At 44.2% G+C, this 24588-nt stretch overlaps 2 protein-coding genes across 2 annotated transcripts in view; one reads left to right on the plus strand and one right to left on the minus strand.

The window, feature by feature from the left end:
* Positions 1–1315: 1315 nt before the first annotated feature.
* Positions 1316–14902, minus strand: LOC133138661 (myosin-binding protein H-like). The gene is made up of 6 exons (XM_061257596.1): positions 14888–14902; positions 12725–12884; positions 11801–11937; positions 6461–6647; positions 5592–5649; positions 1316–1670 (listed from the first exon to the last, which is right to left on the minus strand). Exons 1-5 carry the CDS (start codon positions 14900–14902, stop codon positions 5612–5614), a joined length of 537 nt encoding a protein of 178 aa, XP_061113580.1. The 3' UTR covers positions 1316–1670; positions 5592–5611.
* A 2303-nt stretch (positions 14903–17205) lies between these two features.
* The window catches only part of LOC133138662 (myosin-binding protein H-like), a 65214-nt gene continuing 57831 nt past the window's right edge, over positions 17206–24588 (plus strand). Inside the window, exons 1-3 of the mRNA XM_061257597.1 lie at positions 17206–17214; positions 17535–17694; positions 18528–18664. Coding sequence (XP_061113581.1) covers positions 17206–17214; positions 17535–17694; positions 18528–18664 — 306 coding nt within the window. The remainder of the gene's footprint in view (positions 17215–17534; positions 17695–18527; positions 18665–24588) is intronic.

A 24588-nucleotide genomic window follows, 5' to 3' on the forward strand; every position in this document is an offset into this window, starting at 1 on the left:
TGGTAATCATCTCATTTTCCCTACTCAACAACCCCCAACGGTGGGGGTCTAAATTCCAGATTTGACCACCCCTCCGGGTTGATTTATGGCACTGCCACCTGGTTCCAAACGTATGATTTGGCATAAAAGCAAGGGAGACAGACCAATCTGGGAAGATCGTATTCGACTTCCCACACAACATGTCTTGGGTATGTATGTATGTATGTATGTAAGTATCATGAAGATCGTATTCGACTTTCCATACGGCATATTCTATACTCTGTGTTTGTGTGTAGTCCAAGCAGGCTAGGTATGATTATTTACTCTATTTCTATTCTTAATTTGTGTATTTTATACTTGATTGTGATATTCTAAAGCTAATAACCTACCTGTCTGCGAATAAACTATTTTGCTTGTAACTTGCGTGATCTCCATGACTCTAATTCATCTTGTACCTTTTCAGCCTAAATTACAACTGAAATACTCAGGGGGAAATGGTGGCCAAAAGACCGACCGATCGGCGGGGCGGTACACCTGTGATAGTTCTAAGTTGTGAGGCCAGCAATTTCTGTCCCTTAAAGGGTCGGGCGACGCAAGGCTCTTGTAATCTGGTGCGAAGGGAACCCTTGGGCGTTATGACGCCGGTTCCTACCAAATTAGCTCTAAGGAGCCCAGACAATGCTACGCCGACCTGGGCTCGCAAATATCATGGCAGGTTTGCATGTATTGTGTTGATTGGACCCTCAGCCTCTGAGTTCTCCACCGAACTGAGATTTCAGCAGTAATGCTAATCCTGGGAGCATCTATTGAGTAATGGTGGCGCAGGTACAAGTTGAATATAATCACTCCCGAGGTCCGCGTAAATTGCAAACCCAAATTTCTAAATTATATTTAAAATGGAGTCAGATAAACGAGTAAAACTATAGTAACCACTAAGCGTACAATACGGCCCCGTTTGAGAACGGAGAATATTAAGAATTGTACTGATCCGTTTCTGGCCAGCTATAAGCGGGATATGGGGCAGGTCAATCCATATCCGACCCATGGCAACGGACCCAGTATATTCTTAAACATAATTGTGCTCTGTTCTTGTACGGAGGATAATAATTAACCCAACTAATGTTCTCCCAGCAACGCCAAAAGGAGAAGCACGCAAATCCCCCTTCGGCCCCCGCTAAATTCCGTCATTGGGTTAGCTGTGGGGTTTTACACATATGCCTGCCCTAAGTCAATGGGCATGATGTCACTGCCCAGAAGAAACATTTAAAGTCCGACATTAAAATAGCTTGTTGAGACGAAACAGACACCTGTAATGAAGACACAGACACGCTACCTCTAAAATTGGAACAGAATGAAAATGAGTTTTAATAAATATCAAACAATGTCCATTTTGATACAATGTTAATTTGATTGTCATTTTCTTGGCACAACTACTTAACTTATACAGCCACAATAGAGGACACAGCCAGGAATAGCACCCCACCAGATATCTGGTTCCATCTTTGCTTTGACCATATTATTTGTGGATAGTTATTTTTCTGACCAGAAAGGACACTGTCAAGGACCTGGCTTTGTGAACTCACAGAGTACACACCAACTGCTGGAGTCAATAAACATACTTTCTTTTTCTTTATATTTACACTTTTTTGTTCTTTCAACCACCTCCATAAATGTCCTGGAAGATCCTTCATCTGAAATGAAGAAAGACAAGAACATTAAGTTAAGCACGTCAATCAGTATGCTGTACTTCAAAATGCACTTTTAAGATTCATATTCAGCACATCGGTTTTGATATAGCAACATATGAGCATCCCTGTTAATTCCTTCCTCCACCAGCAGGTGGAACAGAAGGTATGTGTGAGCAGTCCAACCCAGTGGTCTCCAACCCTGTCCTGGAGAGCTACTGGTTATGCTGGGGTTTTTTTCTCTCGTTAAAATCAGCACTCTGTTGAGACCAGGTGAGGTGACGTAACCATGTAATTAATTGCTTAATTAACATTACATTACATTATTGGCATTTGGCAGACGCTCTTATCTAGAGCGACCTACAGTTGGTTAGACTAAGCGGGAGACAATCCCCCCTGGAGCAATGCAGGGATAAGGGCCTTGCTTAAGGGCCCAATGGCTGTGCGGATCTTATTGTGGCTACACCCGGAATCGAACCGCTGACCTTGCGGGTCCCAGTTATGCACCTTAACCATTACGCTACAGGCCGTCTCTGTGCAGAGTAACAACGAAAACCAGCAGACCCCGTAGCTCTCCAGGACCAGGGTTGGAGACCACTGGTCCAACCTGGTCCTCTCATCATTCTTTGTTATGGTTTAGCTCCTCCTGCTCCTGCTCAGACTCTTGTCTGTCAAACTAGACACATTGGGACAAGAGACAAGAGCATTTGTTTGACATTACTTATTTTATAGCAAATCACCATTTATTAATATTATATTTCTGCATAGCATAAAGTCACTTGCTCATTAAAGGCGGCAATCTGGATTGTTTACAGTCCCATACCTTTATATAAGACCCGTTTATAAATCCAATATTCTTACCATTTTCTTGGGTACAATAGCTGCATCCTATCTGGGCTTCAACATTTGTGGCCAACAGGTTCCTCAAATACAGTACATTACACCACTTATTTTTGATTAATTTCAAACATAAAAGATTTGTCTTTGCTGATAAACAGGTAATGCACAGCGGACATCACTGTACACAGCCATTCATCACTATATATACAGTAGGGTTTGGAGCTGGGCTTGCAATGCAGGTGTGGTTGCTCGGTACAGCACAGGAAACACACAGTTGTACAAAGAGAGTGCATGTAAAAATGGAAGCTGCTCCACTTTTGGTAGCTGGTTGACCAGTTCAGACCAGCTCCATACTCAACATGGTTTGACCAGCTCAAGCTAGGTTTTGAAACAGCTGATAGCTGGCTGGCCACCTCAGACTGGTTACTGATGACTGGTTACTGCCATAACATCTGGCACAGGAGTGGTCTGTATTTGTCTACTGTTTAACAGCCAAACAGGCGGACTCTCAGAAAGACCGGCGGAAAACCTCATTATCATGCCTCTTTTTTGTGCAGCGTTGCGTTGGAGAGGTCAGTGCGTAGCTCCGGGCCACGGCTGTCGACTCATGGAAATGTGAAGATGTCGGGCGGAGGACCATATGGAGCCGTGACGGGGTAATTTTTAGAACCCTGCCATTGAGAACATTTACATGGGAGAGGCTGCATTCCCCCTTACTCAAGAGACCAGCCTGGTCCCACAGCTGCCTCTGTCCCACCGGGACCCAAATAGATCATCAAATATTTAAGCAAAATGTTCAAATGTAGAGGCAGGCAATCCCCCCCCCCCCTACTCCCTGGTGTCTACATTTCCTCCTCCGAGCCAGGCCCAAGTCGGCTCTTGGTTCCCTACAGAGTTCAAATGGCTTCTCTCTGCTCCCCGGCCCAAACTCACAGCTATGCAGTCGCCATACAGGATCCACCACCAGTTCCTAATGTTCCTCTGCAGTAAAATCTTCAGTGCTCCTTAATCTCTAAAAAATGTATGAGTTTGCGCTAGATAGAAGGCAGTCTCTCAGAGTAAGAGTAAGTAGCATTTTGCCTTGTGTAACGAGTAACATTTGCATTCTCATGATGGGAGGCATATGGAAGCCAAACACGATGCCAAACGGTGCTCTATTACAAATATCCAGTTGTAGGGAGAGTTGCATTCTTTCTTTATGTTTCCTGTGAAACAAAAAACCCAGCTGTTCTTTAAAGCTGAAATGAGAACATAACGGAAAACGGAACAAGTAAATAATTTCCAGATGAGCAGTCCTATCATAAGGCAAAACAGGCTAGTGATAATTTGGAATAAAACTAATAATCCCTGGCGAAAAGTATCATGATATGCAGCTAATTCTGCTATGTTTGAGCAAGATTATCCACTTCATGATTATATACTTGACTAGTCATTGCTGTGGTGCATTTGATCTCCTACTTCAGGTGCCACCCTCCATGTATCCCTTCAAATGCACCCAATTCAGTGGCTTCCCTACTGTAAAATCCAGCTCTGACCAGCATGAAATTATCAGGCACCAGCTGTTTCATAACCTTGACCTAACCTAACTTGAGCTGGTCAAGCCACTATTTCAACAACGAGTTGATTGCAGCAATCAGAAAAAACCTAAAGGCAACAAGAAGGAGGATACTGCTCAGGTGTTGGAAGTGGAGATGAGAAAATGCCACTTAAAAGTAATATACAGTACAGTACAGTATACAGTAAATCCTCAAATTGTGTCCGGGATTCTATTTGAAGCCGGGCCTCGGATAATAGCCGGGGGCGTGGCTGATTTGGACAAATTAAGGCTGGCCCCCAAATACAAGCCGGGGTAATATTGCCTACCAGTAGGGCTATCACTCCATGAGCACTAGAAGACATTGTTTCGATTTAACTTAATTAAATAAAAGAGCTCTTCTTAATATTTTATATTGTTGGTTGGTTTAATACTGTTGCCAATGAAAAGTCATTGTCCTACACCATGGGTCTCCAACACGTTGCTCTCAGTCGCTTGCCGTCCCCTTGCCGTCCCCTTCTAAGTAGCTTGCCAAAGGCTGAAGCAGTATACATTTAAACACAATTCCAGCCTACAAATTTAATAAGTAAATCAGGCAAAATTAACTCAATTTAGGCTACTTGGCTACGCAATAAGGTTTCCATGTATTTACAGCACAGCGCACGTTCAATGAATGAATGAAAGCGTTCGCCTTGGCTCACAATAAACAGAAGGGTGGAAATCCCAACACTCTTTCAACTACATAAAACTTAACAGTGAACCATCAAATACCCCCCAGATTTCAGTGCCCATCAGTCCCAACATTTAGCAATAGAATCAAACAGTCCAAAAGTAAATTAAAATCCCAAACCAAAACGAAAATCTTTTGATAGCCTACCGGTATGCTGCCCCAAACGAAACGCATGTCTCACAATAAAACGCACTTTAGGAAAAAAAGATCATTAACTTGCTGTTATCTATGCTAATTTGTTATTGTTCATGAAGGCGTGTCTGGCAAGTTGTTATTTTTTGGATTCTGGACATGCATGTGATTTATTGTGTTTGAGAATATTTGCAATAAACTAAGTCTGTTAAGACTGACACTATGGCTTACCAAACGGTGTTTCCTGATTAGCCTACACTAATTGATTTCTGAACGGTTACAGGAAGTGTTGAACAGTGTTGGCCCACTTTAAGTGTAGCCTTTTACTTTATTATAAATATTTTTGGCATACCATGTCAACACTGCACATGTAAGAGACACAAAAAAAAGTATACGTTTTCAGCTCAGTTTCTTAAAATGGCCGACACTCAGCCCATATACAAAGCCCTCGTTGGCCATGGCACTTCCTGTACTGCTATCCTGTCTCGATCTGGAATCCTCTCTCTAGAGGACAGTCCACTCATAAAAAACTTAAATAAATTAAAAAACTGTCGGTATTCCAGTAAGACCTGAAGTCTGTACAGTGCCCATTGGATGTGACTGTGTTTGAGTGCCGTTTAAATTCACAGTACGCAGTACAGTTGTGTAGCAATACTCTGCTGCACATTACCGTATGTACTTGTCCACTGACCTGTGTGTATGTTTGAGGGTTTACTTTCTTCCCTTGACAGCCTCAGGAAGTATGACCTCTGTTAAGGAAGGAAAGATAAAAATTATACATTAGGCACAACACAAATAAAATGATGCTAATTGAAATGTATACATTTTCATCTTGCTTTGAGTATTCTTTGGAAAAACTAGAAGCAAAGCCTCAACATCACAATAATATAATACTATAATTTATAATATAATATGTAAGAATAATATAGGAGAAATAGGGCTCCAACCATCGAGATCTAAATTTGTTTGGTCCTGTAAAATGTAAAGACTGAAGTATACATTGTACTGAAAACTGAAGTTCACAGTTGCTTAATAATTTGCAAAAAGAGTTAAATTGGTTATAACCAATCAACACTTAAAATCTTTAATAACAAGCACCAATTACTTTTTTCCTCTTTTCTTGAATAACCAGTCACCAATGACTTATTTACTCATGTTTGAATAACCAGTCACCAATTACTTTCAGATTTAAATATCTTAGACATATTCACTCATAAATGAAATTTGCAAAACATTTATCTACTATATTATTTTAAATAAGCATTTACTAGATTTAGGAAATTATTCATTAAAACAGAAAAAAATTGTTTCACTGTGAACAATATCCATGCCCCTGAATGAACAAGTTCCTGTTTGTAACTCCTTACTAAAAAAATGTTCACAAAACTAAGCCAGATCACGTTCTGCTTCTGTCTGAATGAGTGACACTTCGCAAGCCGGCGTATTATATTTCCCCAATGAAACTCAATCACAGGGCCAGACTCGGCGTTGGTTCAGCAGGTTCAAAGGAGGACGGCTTCCGTCCTGGTCCAATGAGACGGGCCGACTGCGGTGACTCACGTCTGACCTCCAGCTTGCAGGCCACGGCGGCCTCCCCGTGGGGGTTCCGGGCCCGGCAGGTGTAGATCCCGCCGTCGAAACTGCACGGCTTGCGGATTTCCAGGGAGCACACACCCTGGTTGCTGATCTGCCGGAACTTGGGATCGTCGCCGATGATCATCTGGTTCTTCAGCCACTCGATCTTGGGCTGGGGACAGGGAGGGAAGGGGGGGTTCAGTCACGTTAGCGTCACCATGAGCAGCATGTTGCGTGGAGCAGAATGAGCCTAGTGGCTAGCGTGCATGACTGGGACCTGGAAGGTTGGTGGTTCACAAGCCCCAATGCAGCCAATGATAAGATCCGTGCAGCTGTTGAGCCCTTGAACAAGGCCCTTGACCTCACATTTCTCCATAGGGGATTGTCCCCTGTGTCAAATCAACTGTAAGTCGCTTTTGATAACATTGTTGGCTAAACAATTATAATGTAATGTAATATTATTATATGCTCCTTTTACACTCACTGAGCACTTTATTAGGTATTTATTCAACCTATTTCTTTAGACTTATTATTGGTCGTCTGCTGCTGTGGCCTATCCACAGGGTTGATGTGTTGTGTGTTCAGAGATGCTCTTCTGCATACCACTGTTGTAATGTGTGGTCATTTGTGTTACTGTCACCTTCCTGTCAGCTTTGAGCTTTGAGATGAGCAGTTTCTGCGATACTCAAACAACCCTGTCTGGCACCAACAACCATTCTACAGTCAAAGTCACATTTCTTCTCCATTCCGACATTTGGTCTGAACAACAGCTGAACCTCTTGACCACGTCTGCATGCTTTTATGCATTTAGTTGCTGCCATATGATTGGCTGATTAAATATTTGCATTAACAAGCTGGTGTACAGGTCTACCAAATAAATTGCTCACTAGGTGTATATTAAGGGCACTTGTGCTACACAGCATGCATGTTTACCTCAAAACACTGTGCCACATTGCCGCAATTATTCATTACTCTTCAAAGTGAGGAGTTTGGGTATCAGCTCTAGCTGCATGGGTTACACAGAATAATTTCCTTTTAGACCATCATCTAATACTGAAGCCCCCCTGTCACACAGAGGGAGACTGGGAGTTCATTGCAGGGACTACAGTACATTATAGATGTTATTTACTATACTGTGTTTTGGCATTTGACTTCATGACTGCACTTCATGACGAGTCACTATTTAAATGAATATTGTTCAATAATAGCAAGGTTGTATCATATGTCAGTCAACGTTATCTCCCCAGGTTAACATAATAAGGCCATTTCCCATAACAGACAGGTCTCCTTGTTGGGGGGGGGGGGGGCTCATGTCCCGTCATGAGTGCCAGAGTTGGTAACATCCGGAAGAAGGACCTTAGTACACCTCAAATCCATCCCTTTTCAAGTTCCCGACCCACAGTGGAAAAAAGACCCTTGACCCAGTGGGAGTGCATTTTAGCACTCATCCCAAACTTTCACTCTGAAACCCGGCACTGGGTCCACACAGGCCATGGGCACTGACAAGCGTATGCTGCAACTCGACTCCACACTGCACATCTCTCTACTCCTGGAGATGTTGCTAAATGGCGCACTGACAGATTAACTGCCCAACCCCCTGCGCAGAATCAGTGCCGGCAAAGCCTTGCCAAGGCAACCCACGTTCTGTCCTCTGCCCGGAACACTACATCCAAAGTAACTTAGTGGCGGGGCGGAGGCCCGGTCTTGCCTGGAGGCCAGCGGTGCAAACTTCGTGGATAGGGGAGTGGTTATCCTCGTGTGACGCGCTACGAGGAGAACATTCTCAACCGCTTGAATATAGGATGATACATTTTAAACGCTTACTTCTCCAAAACTACAGAACGGACACAAACTAATACTTTCATTGTGTTTCTTCAATGCCCTCTTGTGCAAATTGCACATGAAAAGCGACAAAGTGTGACCAATCACCATGTTACTCCTTTAAAACAGAGGAGGGCGGGGGAGAGAGCTGATAAGCGGGCAGCTGCTACTCAAAATGGCTGCCAAAGAGACCCAGGTGGAGGCTCTGGAGACGGAGATGGCACCGGCCGCATTCCCGGTTATCAGCACCCTGTTCCCAGGGATACGTTTTATCAGCCCTGTCCCTGCCTGGGCTGCACTCTGTCACACAGTGTCACAGGGGAGTCACAAGGCCTGATAGGGTTTCCAAAAGTAGACGGTGTCTGGCAGGGCACTGGGACTTTTCTCTTGGCAAGGGCAAAATATTCCTCAGAGGTCCCCTACTACAGTGTTTCTCAGCCACTTGCCAGAAGGTTTGTGCTTGTAACCAGGAACACACACACCAAGGACATGTTTGGTAGTTCGTTTGGTTCAGTCATTAAAGGTACAGCACGTAAGATTTTACGTGTGTTTTTTTTATTTTTATTTTTTATTTTTTTTTAAGTGTTAAATCATTGTTAGAAGACCATTGTAAATCCCTTCCTATCATTGAAAAGGGCTCACTGACATGTTGACTCACCCTCTGCCTGTGTTTATAGTCCTTAAATTCGGGCTTCAAAATATACAATTGACGGACCGACGCACAGTTCCAAAACATTGTATAGCTGTACAATAATTCAAAGTCATTGGTTGAAACATAAGCGTGTTCACAGAGAAGGGGTGGGATAAACAGTATTGTGGTTTGAGGATGTTTGTTGCTGCAATTCCTCTCTTGGCTGTTTGAAGTCCAAAATGATCCATTTAAATTGGTTGTGTGAGTTTCTGGTTACAACAAAATCCTTCTGGCAAGTGGATTTTGAGGACTGAGAAACATTGCCCTATCGGACCACTGGGGAAACTAATAGTGGCATAAAAAATTCAGACAGAACCAACATCAGCTATACACTGATTTGACCATCGCACAATCCAGAATTATTATAAACAGCAAAAATCTGATGAGCTACAATTGAGAAGTTTAGCAATCAAGCATCAAGCATGATTGATTTGTATTGGCCATGACCCTAGGGTGGCATGGTAAAGTATGAACCTGTATTTTGAGGGTTAATTTCTATGGTGCATTCCCATAAATGCTCACTTTGCTTCTCCTAAGTGCAAGAAAAAGATCCGCCGGTCCACATTGACATTATTGACATCAAACAAATGATATTATTTTTAACCAATATGCCAACCAAGCTCATATCCACAGATATGTCTCGTGGTTAGGAAGTGAAAGCTTTCTCTGAGTACAACTGGTTTCAGAGTATGCTGTATTTTTCCACTGTATTGTCAAAGAGAAGAAATCCCATTTTTATACTCATTGCTGCACTCATGCCCACTCATGCACGCTCATGCGCGCTCATTGTTGCACCCATGCACAATCATTGTTGCACTCATGCACAATCATTGATGCACTCATGCACGCTCATTGTTGCACCCATGCACAATCATTGTTGCACTCATGCACACTCATGCACACCCATGCACAATCATTGTTGCACTCATGCACACTCATGCACACCCATGCACAATCATTGTTGCACTCATGCACACTCATGCACACCCATGCACAATCATTGTTGCACTCATGCACACTCATGCACACCCATGCACAATCATTGTTGCACTCATGCACACCCATGCACAATCATTGTTGCACTCATGCGCACTCATTGCTGCACTCATGCCCACTCATGCAGGCTCATGCACACTCATGCACGCTCATGCACGCTCACGCACGCTCACGCACGCTCATGCACGCTCATTGTTGCACCCATGCCCAATCATTGTTGCACCCATGCACAATCATTGCATACAGTGCTGCATACTACATGCACCAGAAACTAGATATGCGGTAATTAATCCAGGGCATCGGTGGTCAGTCGCACTCATTTTTAAAGTGACTGCTCAGAATTCTAAATTTATCAATGAGATGGTTTTAAAATGTCATATCCACCTACTGCCTTCCAAATTTGACAAGGTTTGCAAAGACAAGGTTTGCAAAGACTGATCACGATTCAGAATGTGGAGAGGGGTACATGAAATATTACCAACAACATTATTTAATAGTCTCTGCAAGACTGATATCATCACAAAGTCTTTGATTAAGCGGAAGCTACACTGCATATTTAAAGCAGTACAGTGGTTTCAAGTGCTTTAACTGAAGACAAAAACAATTATACATTCTTATGAAGATACATTCATTTTGTGATATAATCGCGACTGAAATTAGTTTATTGCATTAAACCACCACAGCTAGCAACACTGCTTATGAAGTGCCTACTGATGCTTATGGAAAGGATCAAACATTGTTTGGTAGGAGAGTTTGCACGCTCCCCTCGTTTAGCTGTTCCGACTCTATAGCCGATCTCTAGGAGGCTCCTGGCTTGTTTTGCAGAAAGATTGCACGGGCCTACTGTACTGTAGCAGGGCACACCGGTAGGCCAGAGGGGTTGGGGAACCACTGACACAGTTTCCTGTGCTGATGGCTTAACCTAAGTGGACCCACACATGGGGTGCACAGCAGTCTGCTGTTGCGGCTCATGGTTGTGGCCCCTACACTCAGGGGTGTTTGACCGTATGCAGCCTCTAGGGGGCGCCTGCCTGCTTTCGTGAGAGATGTTAAAAAAGAAGTCTACAGTAGCAGCTGCATTGTCACACCCACTGGGCAGCTGTGGGCCTCATTTAGAGCTCTAGCTTGGCAGGGCGACTGTACGAGTCCCTGCTTGTTTATTGCCTGTGGCAGCAAGGGCACCTTGGTCAACTAAGAGCAATATTCCCATCGTTACAGTAACTGTGGCCTGCTGACCTGGAATGTGCAGGCCCACACAACGACTATAATTCATAATTAATTCAGGATAAAGGCTATAGCTCAAGCATCACAAGAATTACATTTTCACATTTTTCACCAGTGATATCAAACCTGTGAAAAACTACATTCACAGCAACAAATTAAGATTTAATTCTGCTTCTGTAGATTTCTCTCCAAGAAAAATATAATTAAGAAAAATAAATAAAGTCTGTCCCTGGTGTAAAATCCAGCTATGACCAGCTTTAAACTACCAGCTACCAGCTGTTTCATAACATAACTTCAGCTGGTCAAACCATGTTGAGTATGGAGCTGGTCTGAACTGGTCAATCAGCTACCAGCTGTTTCAAAACCTAGCTTGAGCTGGTCAAACAATGTTGAGTATGGAGCTGGTCTGAACTTTCAGGATAAAACAAATCTATCAAAGTCTATCGGATCTCATCTTAATAAATACAGGCCGGGTATCAGAGGATATGCTTTTCTTTTGTCCTTTTGTCATACGCGGTAACTACAGAAAATATGAATTGGATGTGCCGTGATGGGAATGTGGGTTGAGGGGAAGTGTGCAGTGAAGGCGTTACCTTGGGGGTCCCACGCACAGCGCACAGCAGCCTGGTGGTGTAGCCCACTGTCGCCGCGTGATCGTTCAGGGGAGCCGTGAACTTGGGAGCCTCGCTGAAGTCAAAGGCTGGGTACTCCGGGGGGGTGTACTCGATACCTAGGAGAGAGAGACGTTTTCCCGCTCAAACTGCTAAATTCTCTCCATACTGCACAGGGCCTAGAGCAGGGATGGTCAACTCCAGTGCTGGAGGGTCGGTGTGTTGTGCAGAATTGTGCAGCCACCAGTTACCCCGGCTCAATCAGCTATATGCAGCATGACCGATTCACTCATAAACTAGGCCACAATAAAATGCTACAGGACAAGAATATTTATATATTTATATTCATCTACTGCTGTTTATGTCATGGAATGTGGCTATGAATGTCAGATCATGTAAACGATTGGGCTAATTCAACAATTAAGAGCAGAATTTGGTCTGAAATCCAGAAACAGATACGGTCCTCCTTGCCATCCCTGGCCTAGAGAGTAGAACCTTTTGGAAGAGGACAAATCTTATTGCCACCGTACTTGATGCCCAGTGTAATTTTGGGACTTGAAAGTGTGGGCTGCTCGGTCCTCAGTTCTTAGCAAGGGCTCTCCTTTGAGTGCCTCGGGACCTGAGCCCAGCCCTGTGGGCACACAATCATGGCCCCCTAATCACTGCCATAAATAAAGCCTTAAGTAACGCATACCGTCCTCATCCTAATGCTGTTATAATTCTGAAGCAACATGATAGCTTTGCAACAACGGCAAAAGGAGGTTGTGGAAACCTTACCCAGGGCCGAGTGCATTGTCCCAGGGTTTTTTTGTGTGTAAATCCTATGAATCCCTCACTGGTACATCCAACCTGCCTGGTCGAACTTTGAATTTAACTTGGAGCTACGGAGAGCGAGGCGACCCTCACCTATCTTGTCGATAGTGACCTGCCCCTTTGCGACGGTCGCCTCCTTGCCCGTGCCGCACTTGTTCTCAGCGAAGACACGGAAGCCGTATGAGTTCCCCATGACGAGGTCAGAGATGGTGCCACTCAACCTGTGGTAGTGCTCCAGGACCGTGAACCACTCCTGTCAATGAGAAATGGGAAGTTACGACTTTGCAAGGGGCGGCCTGTAGTGTAGTGCTTAAGGTACTGGGGCCCACAAGGTCGGTGATTCGATCCCCGGTGTAGCCACAAGATCCACACAGCCGTTGGGCCCTTGAGCAAGTAAGTCGCTTTGGCTAAAAGCATCAGCCAAATGACAAATAATGTAATGTAATGTAATGCAAGGCAAAGGAGTGTATGAGTAATTGACATCAGGGCATGTAACCAAATAATTACTTATTAAGACCTTGGGACTAAAACCAGACCATAGATGGTTTCCGTGAGGTAAAAACATTAATTCACCCGATAAGTTCATCCAAGCAATATACTTTGTTTCTCTGGCGTCTGTGCTGGGTCATATAGACTGTCCACAGTATTTCATTGAGTGTTTGGTCATTTCACATTTCATAAACTTGCTATGAAATTAAAACATTTAAAACATTTCATGAAAGTTACTGGAATAACATCATGACATATCTTTCAAGGCATTTATTTCAAGAAAGAGTGTATAATGCAATTAGAAAGCAAAGTGATCTGTTGACATCTTTCAAACTGAAGTGTCTTCCATATTATGCTCATTAGCTTTTCCAGTGGAGACATGCATTATATGTGCATTATAGGAATGCACTTGATACGCAGCAATAAAATAACACGGCATGGTGTTTCTTTTCAAGAGCAATTTAATCATCTCATGGTTTGACCTTGTTATGAAGTGTCAGGTTTTCCTTTGGCCCAGTGAACATCCCATGTACTATATCCTGCCTTCTACTCTCCATCACCCCCATCACCCACGCCAGAACTGAGTTCTGTCGTTCTGTGTGTCCATCACTCACAGCACCAGACGTGCGATCAAGATGGCAAACTTTAGCTAACGTTCACCGACATAAAAGTTTTAGATAACTTTAGCTAACAGTTTGAAAAGGTAGTGTGTAGCAAACAAAAATGGCGGCTGATGGGGGAAACTCAGAGAACACTTTAAGTTAACTTCAGTTGACAATTCTTTGGCTGTTAGAGGACACTTTAATCAATGTATTATTTGTTCTTACCTTCAACAATTAATCATAGGTAAGCAACAAATCATCCAGCTGGCATTGTTAGATCCAAGTCGCATCCATTTGTAATAAAAAGGCGTTGGTGGCAAACTAATACGTATATCATATCATATTACATTTACATTACATTTACATTACAGATACTTCTCACCTACTTTACAACTTTCTCATCCACTGTACTCCATTTACTTATGCAATAATAAGCAAGTAAGCGGTTTCGGACATGGCCTATAAATACCTGGATAATGCAAATGCAGAAGTGCTAAATGTTTTCAAATGTGTGATTTGCTTTTGAGGTCATCAGAAAGAACAGACTGTCCTGCACTGTCTCAATGATGACTCAAGCAAGGGAACCCATTTATGTGTAGACACTCCAAAGACAGAAACTGCCTTATATTGCCTGATGATTTCTGGAGAGAGGAGTGTTTATTTATGGCACAGATGGTGCAGTGTGTAGCACTGCCGCCTCACATCAAAGAGGTCCTGGGTTTGAATCCCGGCCAGGGCCTCTCTGTGTGGAGTTGGCGTGTTATCCCCGTGTTCGAGTGGGTTTCCTCCGGGTACTCCGGTTCCTCCCACAGTCCGAAGACATGCAGGATAGGCTGATTGGAGAGTCTAAATTGCCCATGGGTATGAGTGAATGGTGTGTGTGCCCTGCAATGGACTGGCGACCTGTCCAGGGTGTATTCCTGCCTTTCACCCAATGTATGCTGGGATTGGCTCCAGCGACCCTGTTCAGGATAAGTGGGTTAAGATAATGGATGGGTGGGGAGTTTATTTAGTGGACAGTGCAAGGTAAACAGTATAACAGGTTTTGTTCATTTTAGGGATCAATCTGATTCATGGGCTGGCAACACTGCTTAACATGGTTAAATTGTGAATTATTAAACCTTAGTCATGAATAATTATTAGTTGTGGATTTCAATAAACTCACCGCGCCTCCCAGCATTTTTGAGTAAGTGAACATTGGGCCTCCTTTAGCGACTTTCTCTTCTCCTAACCTAGTCACTCCATGGCTCAAAATTGGCATCTGCGGGCCTTGAGATTTGACTCAAGCCTGTTTGACGCCCAGATAATGATGCCGTATCTCTTTGGGGATGTGAGTTATGGCACCTCTGACAGAACTGTCACTTATGGGTGGTGTCTGGCTTGACTCCCAGAGAGTGCTAGGAGGGGACACGTCAGTGATGTAAAAATCTTTTTCTTAAGATGGTGGCAAGGGAGGGGGTGAGCTGGCGGGCAGTGTGAGGTGATGTTAGGACTAATTTAACTGCTTACCAAGCCTGTAAATCTACACCGGGTATTGAGGCTCTGGGCTCTGTCTCAGGCTGTCCCTCCTGATCCACAGCTTGTTGCCTGACATGTGTTCAAGACCGCATACGTTTGCGCCGAACTATGTTTGCAGCAAACGGTTACTATTAAATTATTTGAAATGAACATTCCATTTAGTTTGCCACCAACGGCTTTTTATTACAAATGGATGCGACTTGGGTCTACCAATGCCAGCTAGATGATTTGTTGCTTACCTATGATTTATTTTTTACGGTAAGAACAAATAATACATTGATTAAAGTGTCGTCTAACAGCCAAATAATTGTCAACTTAAGTGAACTTAAAGTGTTCTCTGAGTTTACCCCATCAGCAGCCATTTTTGTTTGCCACACACTACCTTTTCAAACTGTTAGCTAACGTTATCGGCAAACTGCAAAAAAACTTTTATGTTGGTGAACGTTAGCTAAAGTTTGCCATCTTGATCGCACGTCTGGTGTTGTGAGTGATGGACACACTTTAACAGAACGACAGAACTCAGTTCTGGCGTGGGTGATGGGGGTGATGGAGAGTAGTAGAAGGCAGGATATAGCACATGGGATGTTCACTGGGCCAAAGGAAAACCTGACACTTCATAACAAGGTCAAACCATGAGATGATTAGATTGCTCTTGAAAAGAAACACCATGCCGTGTTATTTTATTGCTGCTTATCAAGTGCATTCCTATAATCAACCATGTCTCCACTGGAAAAGCTATTGAGCATAATATGGAAGACACTTCAGTTTGAAAGATGTGGATGTCAACAGATCACTTTGCTTTCTAATTGCATTGTACACTCTTTCTTGAAATAAATGCCTTGAAAGTTATGTCATGATGTTATTCCAGTAACTTTCATGAAATGTTTTAAATGCTGCCTTTTCATTTCATAACATGTTTATAAAATTTGAAATGACCAAACACTCAAGGAAATACTGTGGACAGTCTATATGACCCAGCACAGACGCCAGAGAAACAAAGTTTATTGCTTGGATGGACTTATCGGGTGAATTAATGTTTTTACCTCACGGAAACCATCTATGGTCTGGTTTTATTCCCAAGGTCTTTATAAGTAATTATTTGGTTACATGCCCTGATGTCAATTACTCGTACACTCCTTTGCCTTGTATTACATTACTGTAATCTGGTCACAAGTATACTAAGAATTAACCATGCAGAGCAAGGAGAAGTTTGGAAGTATCAAAATATAATTTATTAAACATTGATTTCATTACGGAATGTTTGAGAGCATAATAAAACTTCCCCACAGTTAGCAAGGACTAACCCCAAACTTAAAACAATTATTTTACTCTTCTGAAGCAGAACAAGGGGTTAAACACACTGTCGGTCAGAAACACCCCACACATAAAGGATCATCAGGTGCAAACAAAGAACCAAGTTCAAATCTTCACACAATGTGGCACTGCAAACATTAGCCCTGCTCTTCCTCCCAACTTACATATATCCGGCGCTGGGTTAGCCTGGCAAACAATCGGGAAGGTTTTGACAAGCAAAACAAACAAATATACAAAGCTGCTAACCAGCGCCGTCACAGGCCAGAGTGCTAAGTGAACACAGGCTGATCAACTCATCAGCATTATCATGGGCGCTGGCTAGCAAAAAGGATTAAACACTCAGAAACAAAATCAAACAAAAGAAACATGAAAAAGAACACCAGAGGAACAGCGATTGCCACACACTTCCACTCTGCTGTTGTCCTCTCAATGAAAAACATCCCCAGCAGTCTCTATAACAGATAAAGGCACCAATCACCAACATATGGTTTAAAAGGTTTACATGCACAGAATGAACAGAATAAATCCACATTGCCTGTGGTCGTTGCAAACACATACATAGCCCAGGAAACAGTACCCGCTCATACCTCCATACCAGGAGAACAATCAGCAGCTTCCTTCCACTGGCTGCACACACACCTTGTGAGAAGCATGGGACAGGTGCTGAAAATCAGTGGCCTTCATTAAACTTTCCCTTCCCCATCACATATAGGGAGGAACCAGTTTCAAACATGAGCCATCTAGTGACTAGTTAGTGTAACTTCCTAACTCAGCACCCCACTGCCACATTCCATTACATTATTTGTCATTTGGCTGATGCTTTTATCCAAAGCGACTTACTTGCTCAAGGGCCCAACGGCTGTGCGGATCTTGTGACTACACCGGGGATCGAATCACCGACCTTGTGGGCCCCAGTACCTTAAGCAATACACTACAGGCCGCCCCTTGCAAAGTCGTAACTTCCCATTTCTCGTTGACAGGAGTGGTTCACGGTCCTGGAGCACTACCACAGGTTGAGTGGCACCATCTCTGACCTCGTCATGGGGAACTCGTACGGCTTCCGTGTCTTCGCTGAGAACAAGTGCGGCACGGGCAAGGAGGCGACCGTCGCAAAGGGGCAGGTCACTATCGACAAGATAGGTGAGGGTCGCCTCGCTCTCCGTAGCCGGTGGACTTCGGCACGTCTGACGTTTCCTGTAGCACTCAGTTAAACGTAGGAGTTAAATTCAAAGTTCGACCAGGCAGGTTGGATGTCCCAGTGAGGGATTCATAGGATTTGCACAAAAAAACCCTGGGACAATGCACTAGGCCGTGGGTAAGGTTTCCACAACCTCCTTTTGCCGTTGTTGCAAAGATATCACGTTGCTTCAGAATTATAACAGCATTAGGATGAGGACGGCATGCGTTACTTAAGGCTTTATTTATGGCAGTGATTAGGGGGCGATGATTGTGTGCCCACAGGGCTGGGTTCAGGTCCCGAGGCACTCAAAGGAGAGCCCTTGCTAAGAACTGAGGACCGAGCAGCCCACACTTTCAAGTCCCAAAATTACTCTGGGCATCAAGTACGGTGGCAATAAGATTTGTCCTCATACAAAAGGTTCTACTCTCTAGGCCAGGGATGGGCAAGGAGGACTGTATCTGTTTCTGGATTTCAGACCAAATTCTGCTCTTAATTGTTGAATTAGCCCAATCGTTTAGATGATCTGACATTTATAGCCACATTCCATGACATAGACAGCAGCAGATGAATAGAGATATATACATTTTCTTGTCCTGTAGCATTTTATTGTGGCCTAGTTTATGAGTGAATCGGTCATGCGGCATATAGCTGATTGAGCCGGGGTAACTGGTGGCTGCACAATTCTGCGTACACACTGACTCTCCAGCACTGGAGTTGCCCATCCCTGCTCTAGGCCCTGTGCAGTATGGAGAGAATTTAGCAGTTTGAGCGGGAAAACGTCTCTCTCTCCTAGGTATCGAGTACACACCCCCGGAGTACCCAGCCTTTGACTTCAGCGAGGCTCCCAAGTTCACGGCTCCCCTGAACGATCACGCGGCGACAGTGGGCTACACCACCAGGCTGCTGTGTGCTGTGCGCGGGACCCCCAAGGTAACGCCTTCACTGCACACTTCCCCTCAACCCACATTCCCATCATGGCACATCCAATCCGTATTTTCTGTAGTTACCGAGTATGACAAAAGGACAAAAGAAAAGCATATCCTCTGATACCCGGCCTGTTTTTATTAAGATGAGATTCGATAGACTTTGATAGATTTGTTTTATCCTGAAAGCTTCCCGCTAAAGGATGCAGCTCAAGCTAGGCTTTGAAACAGCTGGTAGCTGGTTGACCAGTTCAGGCCAGCTCCATACTCAACATGGTTTGACCAGCTCAAGCTAGGTTTTGAAACGGCTGGTAGCGGGTAGTTTCAAGCTGGTCATAGCTGGATTTTACACCAGGGACAGACTTTATTTATTTATTTTCTTCATTATATTTTTCTTGGAGAGAAATCGGAAGCAGAATTCAATCTTAATTTGTTGCTGTGAATGTAGTTCACAGGTTTGATATCACTGGTGAAAAATGTGAAAATTTAATTATTGTGATGCTTGAGCTATAGCCTTTATCCTGAATTAATTATGCATTATAGTCGTTGTGTGGGTCTGCACATTCCAGGTCAGCAGGCCACAGTTACTGTAACGATGGGAATATTGCTCTTAGTTGACCAAGGTGCCCTTGCTGCCACAGGCAATAAACAAGCAGGGACTCGTACAGTCGCCCGGCCAAGCTAGAGCTCTAAATGAGGCCCACAGCTGCCCAGTGGGTGTGACAATGCAGCTGCTACTGTAGACTTCTTTTTTAACATCTCTCACGAAAGCAGGCAGGCGCCCCCTAGAGGCTGCATACGGTCAAACACCCCTGAGTGTAGGGGCCACAACCATGAGCCGCACCAGCAGACTGCTGTGCACCCCATGTGTGGGTCCACTTAGGTTAAGCCATCAGCACAGGAATCTGTGTCAGTGGTTCCCCAACCCCTCTGGCCTACCGGTGTGCCCTGCTACAGTACAATAGGCCCATGCAATCTTTTTGTACTCCCGCAAAACAAGCCAGGAGCCTCCTTGAGACGGGCCATAGAGTCGGGACAGCTAAACGAGGAGAGTGTGCAAACACTCCCACCAAACAATGTTGGATCCTTCCCATAAGCATCAGTGGGCACTTCATAAGCAGCGTTGCTAGCTGTGGTGGTTTAATGCAATAAACTAATTTCAGTAGTGATTATATCACAAAATGAATGTATCTTTCTAAGAATGTACAATTGTTTTTGTCTTCAGGTAAAACACTTCAAACCACTGTACTGCTTTGAATATGCAGTGCAGCTTCCACTTAATCAAAGACTTTGTGATGATATCAGTCTTGCAGAGACGACTAAATAATGTTGTTGGTAATATTTCATGTAACCCTTTCCACATTCTGAATCGTGATCAGTCTTTGCAAACCTTGTCTTTGCAAACCTTGTCAAATTTGGAAGGCAGTGGGTTGGATTGACATTTTAAAACCGTCTCATTGATAAATTTAGAATTCTGAGTAGTCACTTTAAAAATGAGTGCCACTGACCATCGATGCCCTGGATTAATAACCACATATCTACTTTTCTGGTGCATGTAGTATGCAGTACTGTATGCAATGAGCGTGCATGAGCGTGCATGAGCGTGCATGAGCGTGCATGAGTGTGCATGTGCGTGTATGAGCGTGTATGAGCGTGCATGAGCGTGCATGATTGTGCATGAGAGGGCATGAGTGGGTATAAGTGCAGCAATGAGTGTGCATGGTGTCGAGGACCCGGCTCTAGGCCCGCCTGATGAGAGATTGACAGGAGGATGGGTTAGGCAGGAATGCATTGTTAACCCCTCGCACACGCCATCGAGGTGGTAGCAAGAACGCCCGTAAGAGGAAAAATATGTGGTTCAGAGCTAATGAGCAGCCATAATTGTCAGCAGAGGAGTCTGAAGTCGGGGGACTTAGATTTAGGGTTTTAGAGAGGAAGGTTAAAGGTCTGACTGAGGCCATGCGTAACATGAATGTATAATAACATTCTTTGTTGAGAAGTGTGGGCTTGCTCATACAGGGGAGGAGCAATGGGTATAAAAATGGGATTTCTTCTCTTTGACGATACAGTGGAAAAATACAGCATACTCTGATACCAGTTGTACTCAGAGAAAGCTTTCACTTCCAAACCATGAGACATATCTGTGGATATGAGCTTGGTTGGCATATTGGTTTAAAATAATGTCATTTGTTTGATGTCAATAATGTCAATGTGGACCGGCTGATCTTTTTCTTGCGCTTAGGAGAAGCAAAGTGAACATTCATGGGAATGCACCATAGAAATGAACCCTCAAAATACAGGTTCATACTTTACCATGCCACCCTAGGGTCATGGGCAATACAAATCAGTCATGCTTGATTGCTATACTTTTCAATTGTAGCTCATCAGATTTGTGCTGTTCATAATAATTCTGGATTGTGTGATGGTCAAATCACTGTATAGGTGTAGAGGTGTTGGTTCTGTCTGAATTTTTTATGCAACTATTGTATTTTCCCCAGAGGTCTAATAGGGCAGTGTTTCTCAGTCCTCAAAATCCACTTGCCAGAAGGATTTTCTTGTAACCAGAAACTCACACACCCAATTTAAAGGTACAGTAGGTCATTTTGGACTTCGAACAGTCAAGAGAGGAATTGCAGCAACAAACATCCTCAGAACACAATACTGTTTATGCCACCCCTTCTCTGTGAACACGCTATACAATGTTTTGGGCCTTGTGACTCCCCTGTGACACTGTGTGACAGAGTGCAGCCCAGGCAGGGACAGGGTTGATAAAACGTATCCCTGGGAACAGGGTGCTGATAACCAGGAATGCGGCCGGTGGCGTCTCCGTCTCCAGAGCCTCCACCTGGGTCTCTTTCTGGCAGCCATTTTGAGCAGCAGCTGCCCGCTTATCAGCTCTCTCCCCCGCCCTCAAGAGGGCATTGAAGAAACACAATGAAAGTATTAGTTTGTGTCCGTTCTGTAGTTTTGGAGAAGTAAGCGTTTAAAATGTATCATCCTATATTCAAGCGGTTGAGAATGTTTCCTCGTAGCGTGTCACACGAGAATAACCACTCCCTTATCCACAAAATTTGCACCGCTGGCCTCCAGGCAAGACCAGGCCTCCGCCCGGCCTCTAAATTGCTCCTGTTGGTGGAAAACCAAAGGCCTCTCCTTCCGCAATGTCCAGTGAGTTGGACATTGCTTTCAATGTCATCAGGGTGAAATCCTTGACTAAAATGAAGACATCGACCCACTGGTGGCTCGCATAACGGTATGTTTGGATGTAGTGTTCCGGGCAGAGGACAGAAATGAGGTGCACCACGTGGGTTGCCTTGGCAAGGCTTAGCCGGCACTGATTCTGCACAGGGGGTTGGGCAGTTAATCTGTCAGTGCGCCATTTAGCAACAACTCCAGGAGTAGAGAGATATGCAGCGTGCATTTGCAGCATACGCTTGTCAGTGCCCACGGCCTGTGTGGGCACGGAGACCCTGTGCCGGATTTCAGAGTGAAAGTTTGGGATGAGTGCTAAAATGCACTCCCACTGGGTCAAGGGTCTTTTTTCCACTGTGGGTCGGGAACTTGAAAAGGGATGGATTCGAGGTGTGAAGGTCCTTCTTCCGGATGTTACCAACCCTGGCACTCATGACGGGACATGAGCCCCTCCCCCCCCCAACAAGGAGACCATGGCCTGTTATGGGAAATGGCCTTATTATGAACTAACCTGGGGAGATAATGTTGACTGTGACATATGAAACAACCTTGCTATTATTGAACAATATTAATTTAAACAGCAAAAAAATGCAGTCATGAAGTCAAATGCCAAAACACAGTATAGTAAATAACATCTATAGTATACTGTAGTCCCTGCAATTAACTCCCAGTCTCCCTCTGTGTGACGGGGGGGGCTTCAGTATTAGATGATGGGCTAAAAGAAAGTGATTCTATGTAACCCATGCAGCTAGAGCTGATAACCAAACTCCTCAATTCGAAGAGTAATAAATGATTGAGGCAATGTGGCACAGTGTTTTGAGGTAAACATGCATTGCAGCTGTGTAGCACAAGGAGTGTCCTTGATATACACCTAGTGAGCAATTTATTCGGTAGACCTGTACACCAGCTTGTTAATGCAAATATTTAATCAGCCAATCATGTGGCAGCAACTAAATGCAAAAAAGCATGCAGACGTGGTCAAGAGGTTCAGATGTTGTTCAGGCCAAATGTCGGAATGGAGAAGAAATGTGACTTTGACCGTGGAATGATTGTTGGTGCCAGACATGGTGGTTTGAGTATCTCAGAAACTGCTGATCTCTTGGGATTTTCATGCCCAACAGTCAGTAAGGTTTTCAGAGAATGGTGTGAATAACAAAAAACATCCAGTGAGCAGCAGTTCTGCGTGCAAAAACGCTTTGTTAAATAGGGAGGTCAGAGGAGAAGGGGCGGAGTGCTCAAAGCTGACAGGAAGGTGACAGTAACACAAATGACCACACATTACAACAGTGGTATGCAGAAGAGCATCTCTGAACACACAACACATCAACCCTGTGGATAGACCACAGCAGCAGAAGACCAATAATAAGTCTAAAGAAATAGGTTGAATAAATACCTAATAAAGTGCTCAGTGAGGGTAAAACGAGTATATAATAATATTACATTACATTATGATTGTTTAGCCAACGATGTTATCAAAAGCGACTTAAAAGGGACGGGTCACGTGATGCGGAGGGAGTAGGAACGCAAGAGTCGAGCTCCCGGACTAAACACGATTTTGAACACTTCAGAGATGGTTTAATGCAGCTGAAACAGCACAACCAGGGGAGTAATGTCATTGCGTGAACTTTGGGCGAAAGAATCTGAAAACAGACGAGTTCTGCGACCTAATACTCGAACAGCGCCCAGCGGATCAGACAAGATGGCGGAAGACGTGGAAACGGATAGCCTGGTAACGAAGATAAGTGAAGGAGTATTCGCTAAACTCAGCACAAATCTGGATACGAAGCTTGACCAGATAGCCAAATCAGTGAGCTCGGTGTGCGAACAGATAAAAGCTCTTGAATGGAGAGTGTAAGGCGCAGAGCAGAGAATCTCCGACACAGAAGACACGGTGTCGCAACTGCTAGCTAAACTTGAGCACCCCGAGATGCGGCTGAGCGAGGCCATTAACAGGCTAGAAGACCAGGAGAACAGGTCCAGATGTAATAACATCGAAATCGTCAACCTACCAGAACGCACCGAGGGCGCCAACCCAAAGGACATTTTCGACACGTGGCTGCCAAAAATCCTGCATGACCGGATCAAGATGGACAGGTGCCACCGCACTCTGGGGCACTCTGGGGCACCGAGACCTAGGCTCATGTACATCCGTCTCCACAACTACGCGGACAAACAACTCGTCATGCAAAGGGCACGAAACATGGGTGAAATACGGGAGTCCGGGAACCGCATTCATCTCTTTGAAGATTTTTCACCCGCGGTGGAGAAAAAACGACGTGAGTTTCTGGAGGCAAAGAAGTCACTCCAAGCGCTGGGGATTCCCTACAGGATGCTCTTCCCCGCTATGCTGCGCATTGCACATGACAGCAAGGTCCAGCTCTTCAAAACCGCAGCCGAAGCACAGAGGTATGTTGAGGAGCTGCAGAGAGACAAGACGCGAGGGACAGCTGCAAGGTAATCTGGAGTAATTAAACCGACTATTCTTGTTCATCATAGCCAGGAGCTGACACATTATTTCATATAAAGGAGGTTAATAGACATTATTAATGCAGACATGGACTGTAATTATTGAAAGCTCGAGTTGATTTCTGATGATCGATTACAGTGGAGTGGGCTACTTTACTATTTTTCTTTACTTGTTTGTACTGTGAGGAAACAGACAAAATGGGGAAAACATTGAAAACAATTTTATTTTTTTTTGTACATGGATGATCCACTGTTCTTTTGGTTATTATATTC

The sequence above is a fragment of the Conger conger genome, chromosome 10, assembly GCF_963514075.1.
Source record: "Conger conger chromosome 10, fConCon1.1, whole genome shotgun sequence".
Classification (NCBI taxonomy): Eukaryota; Metazoa; Chordata; class Actinopteri; order Anguilliformes; family Congridae; genus Conger; species Conger conger.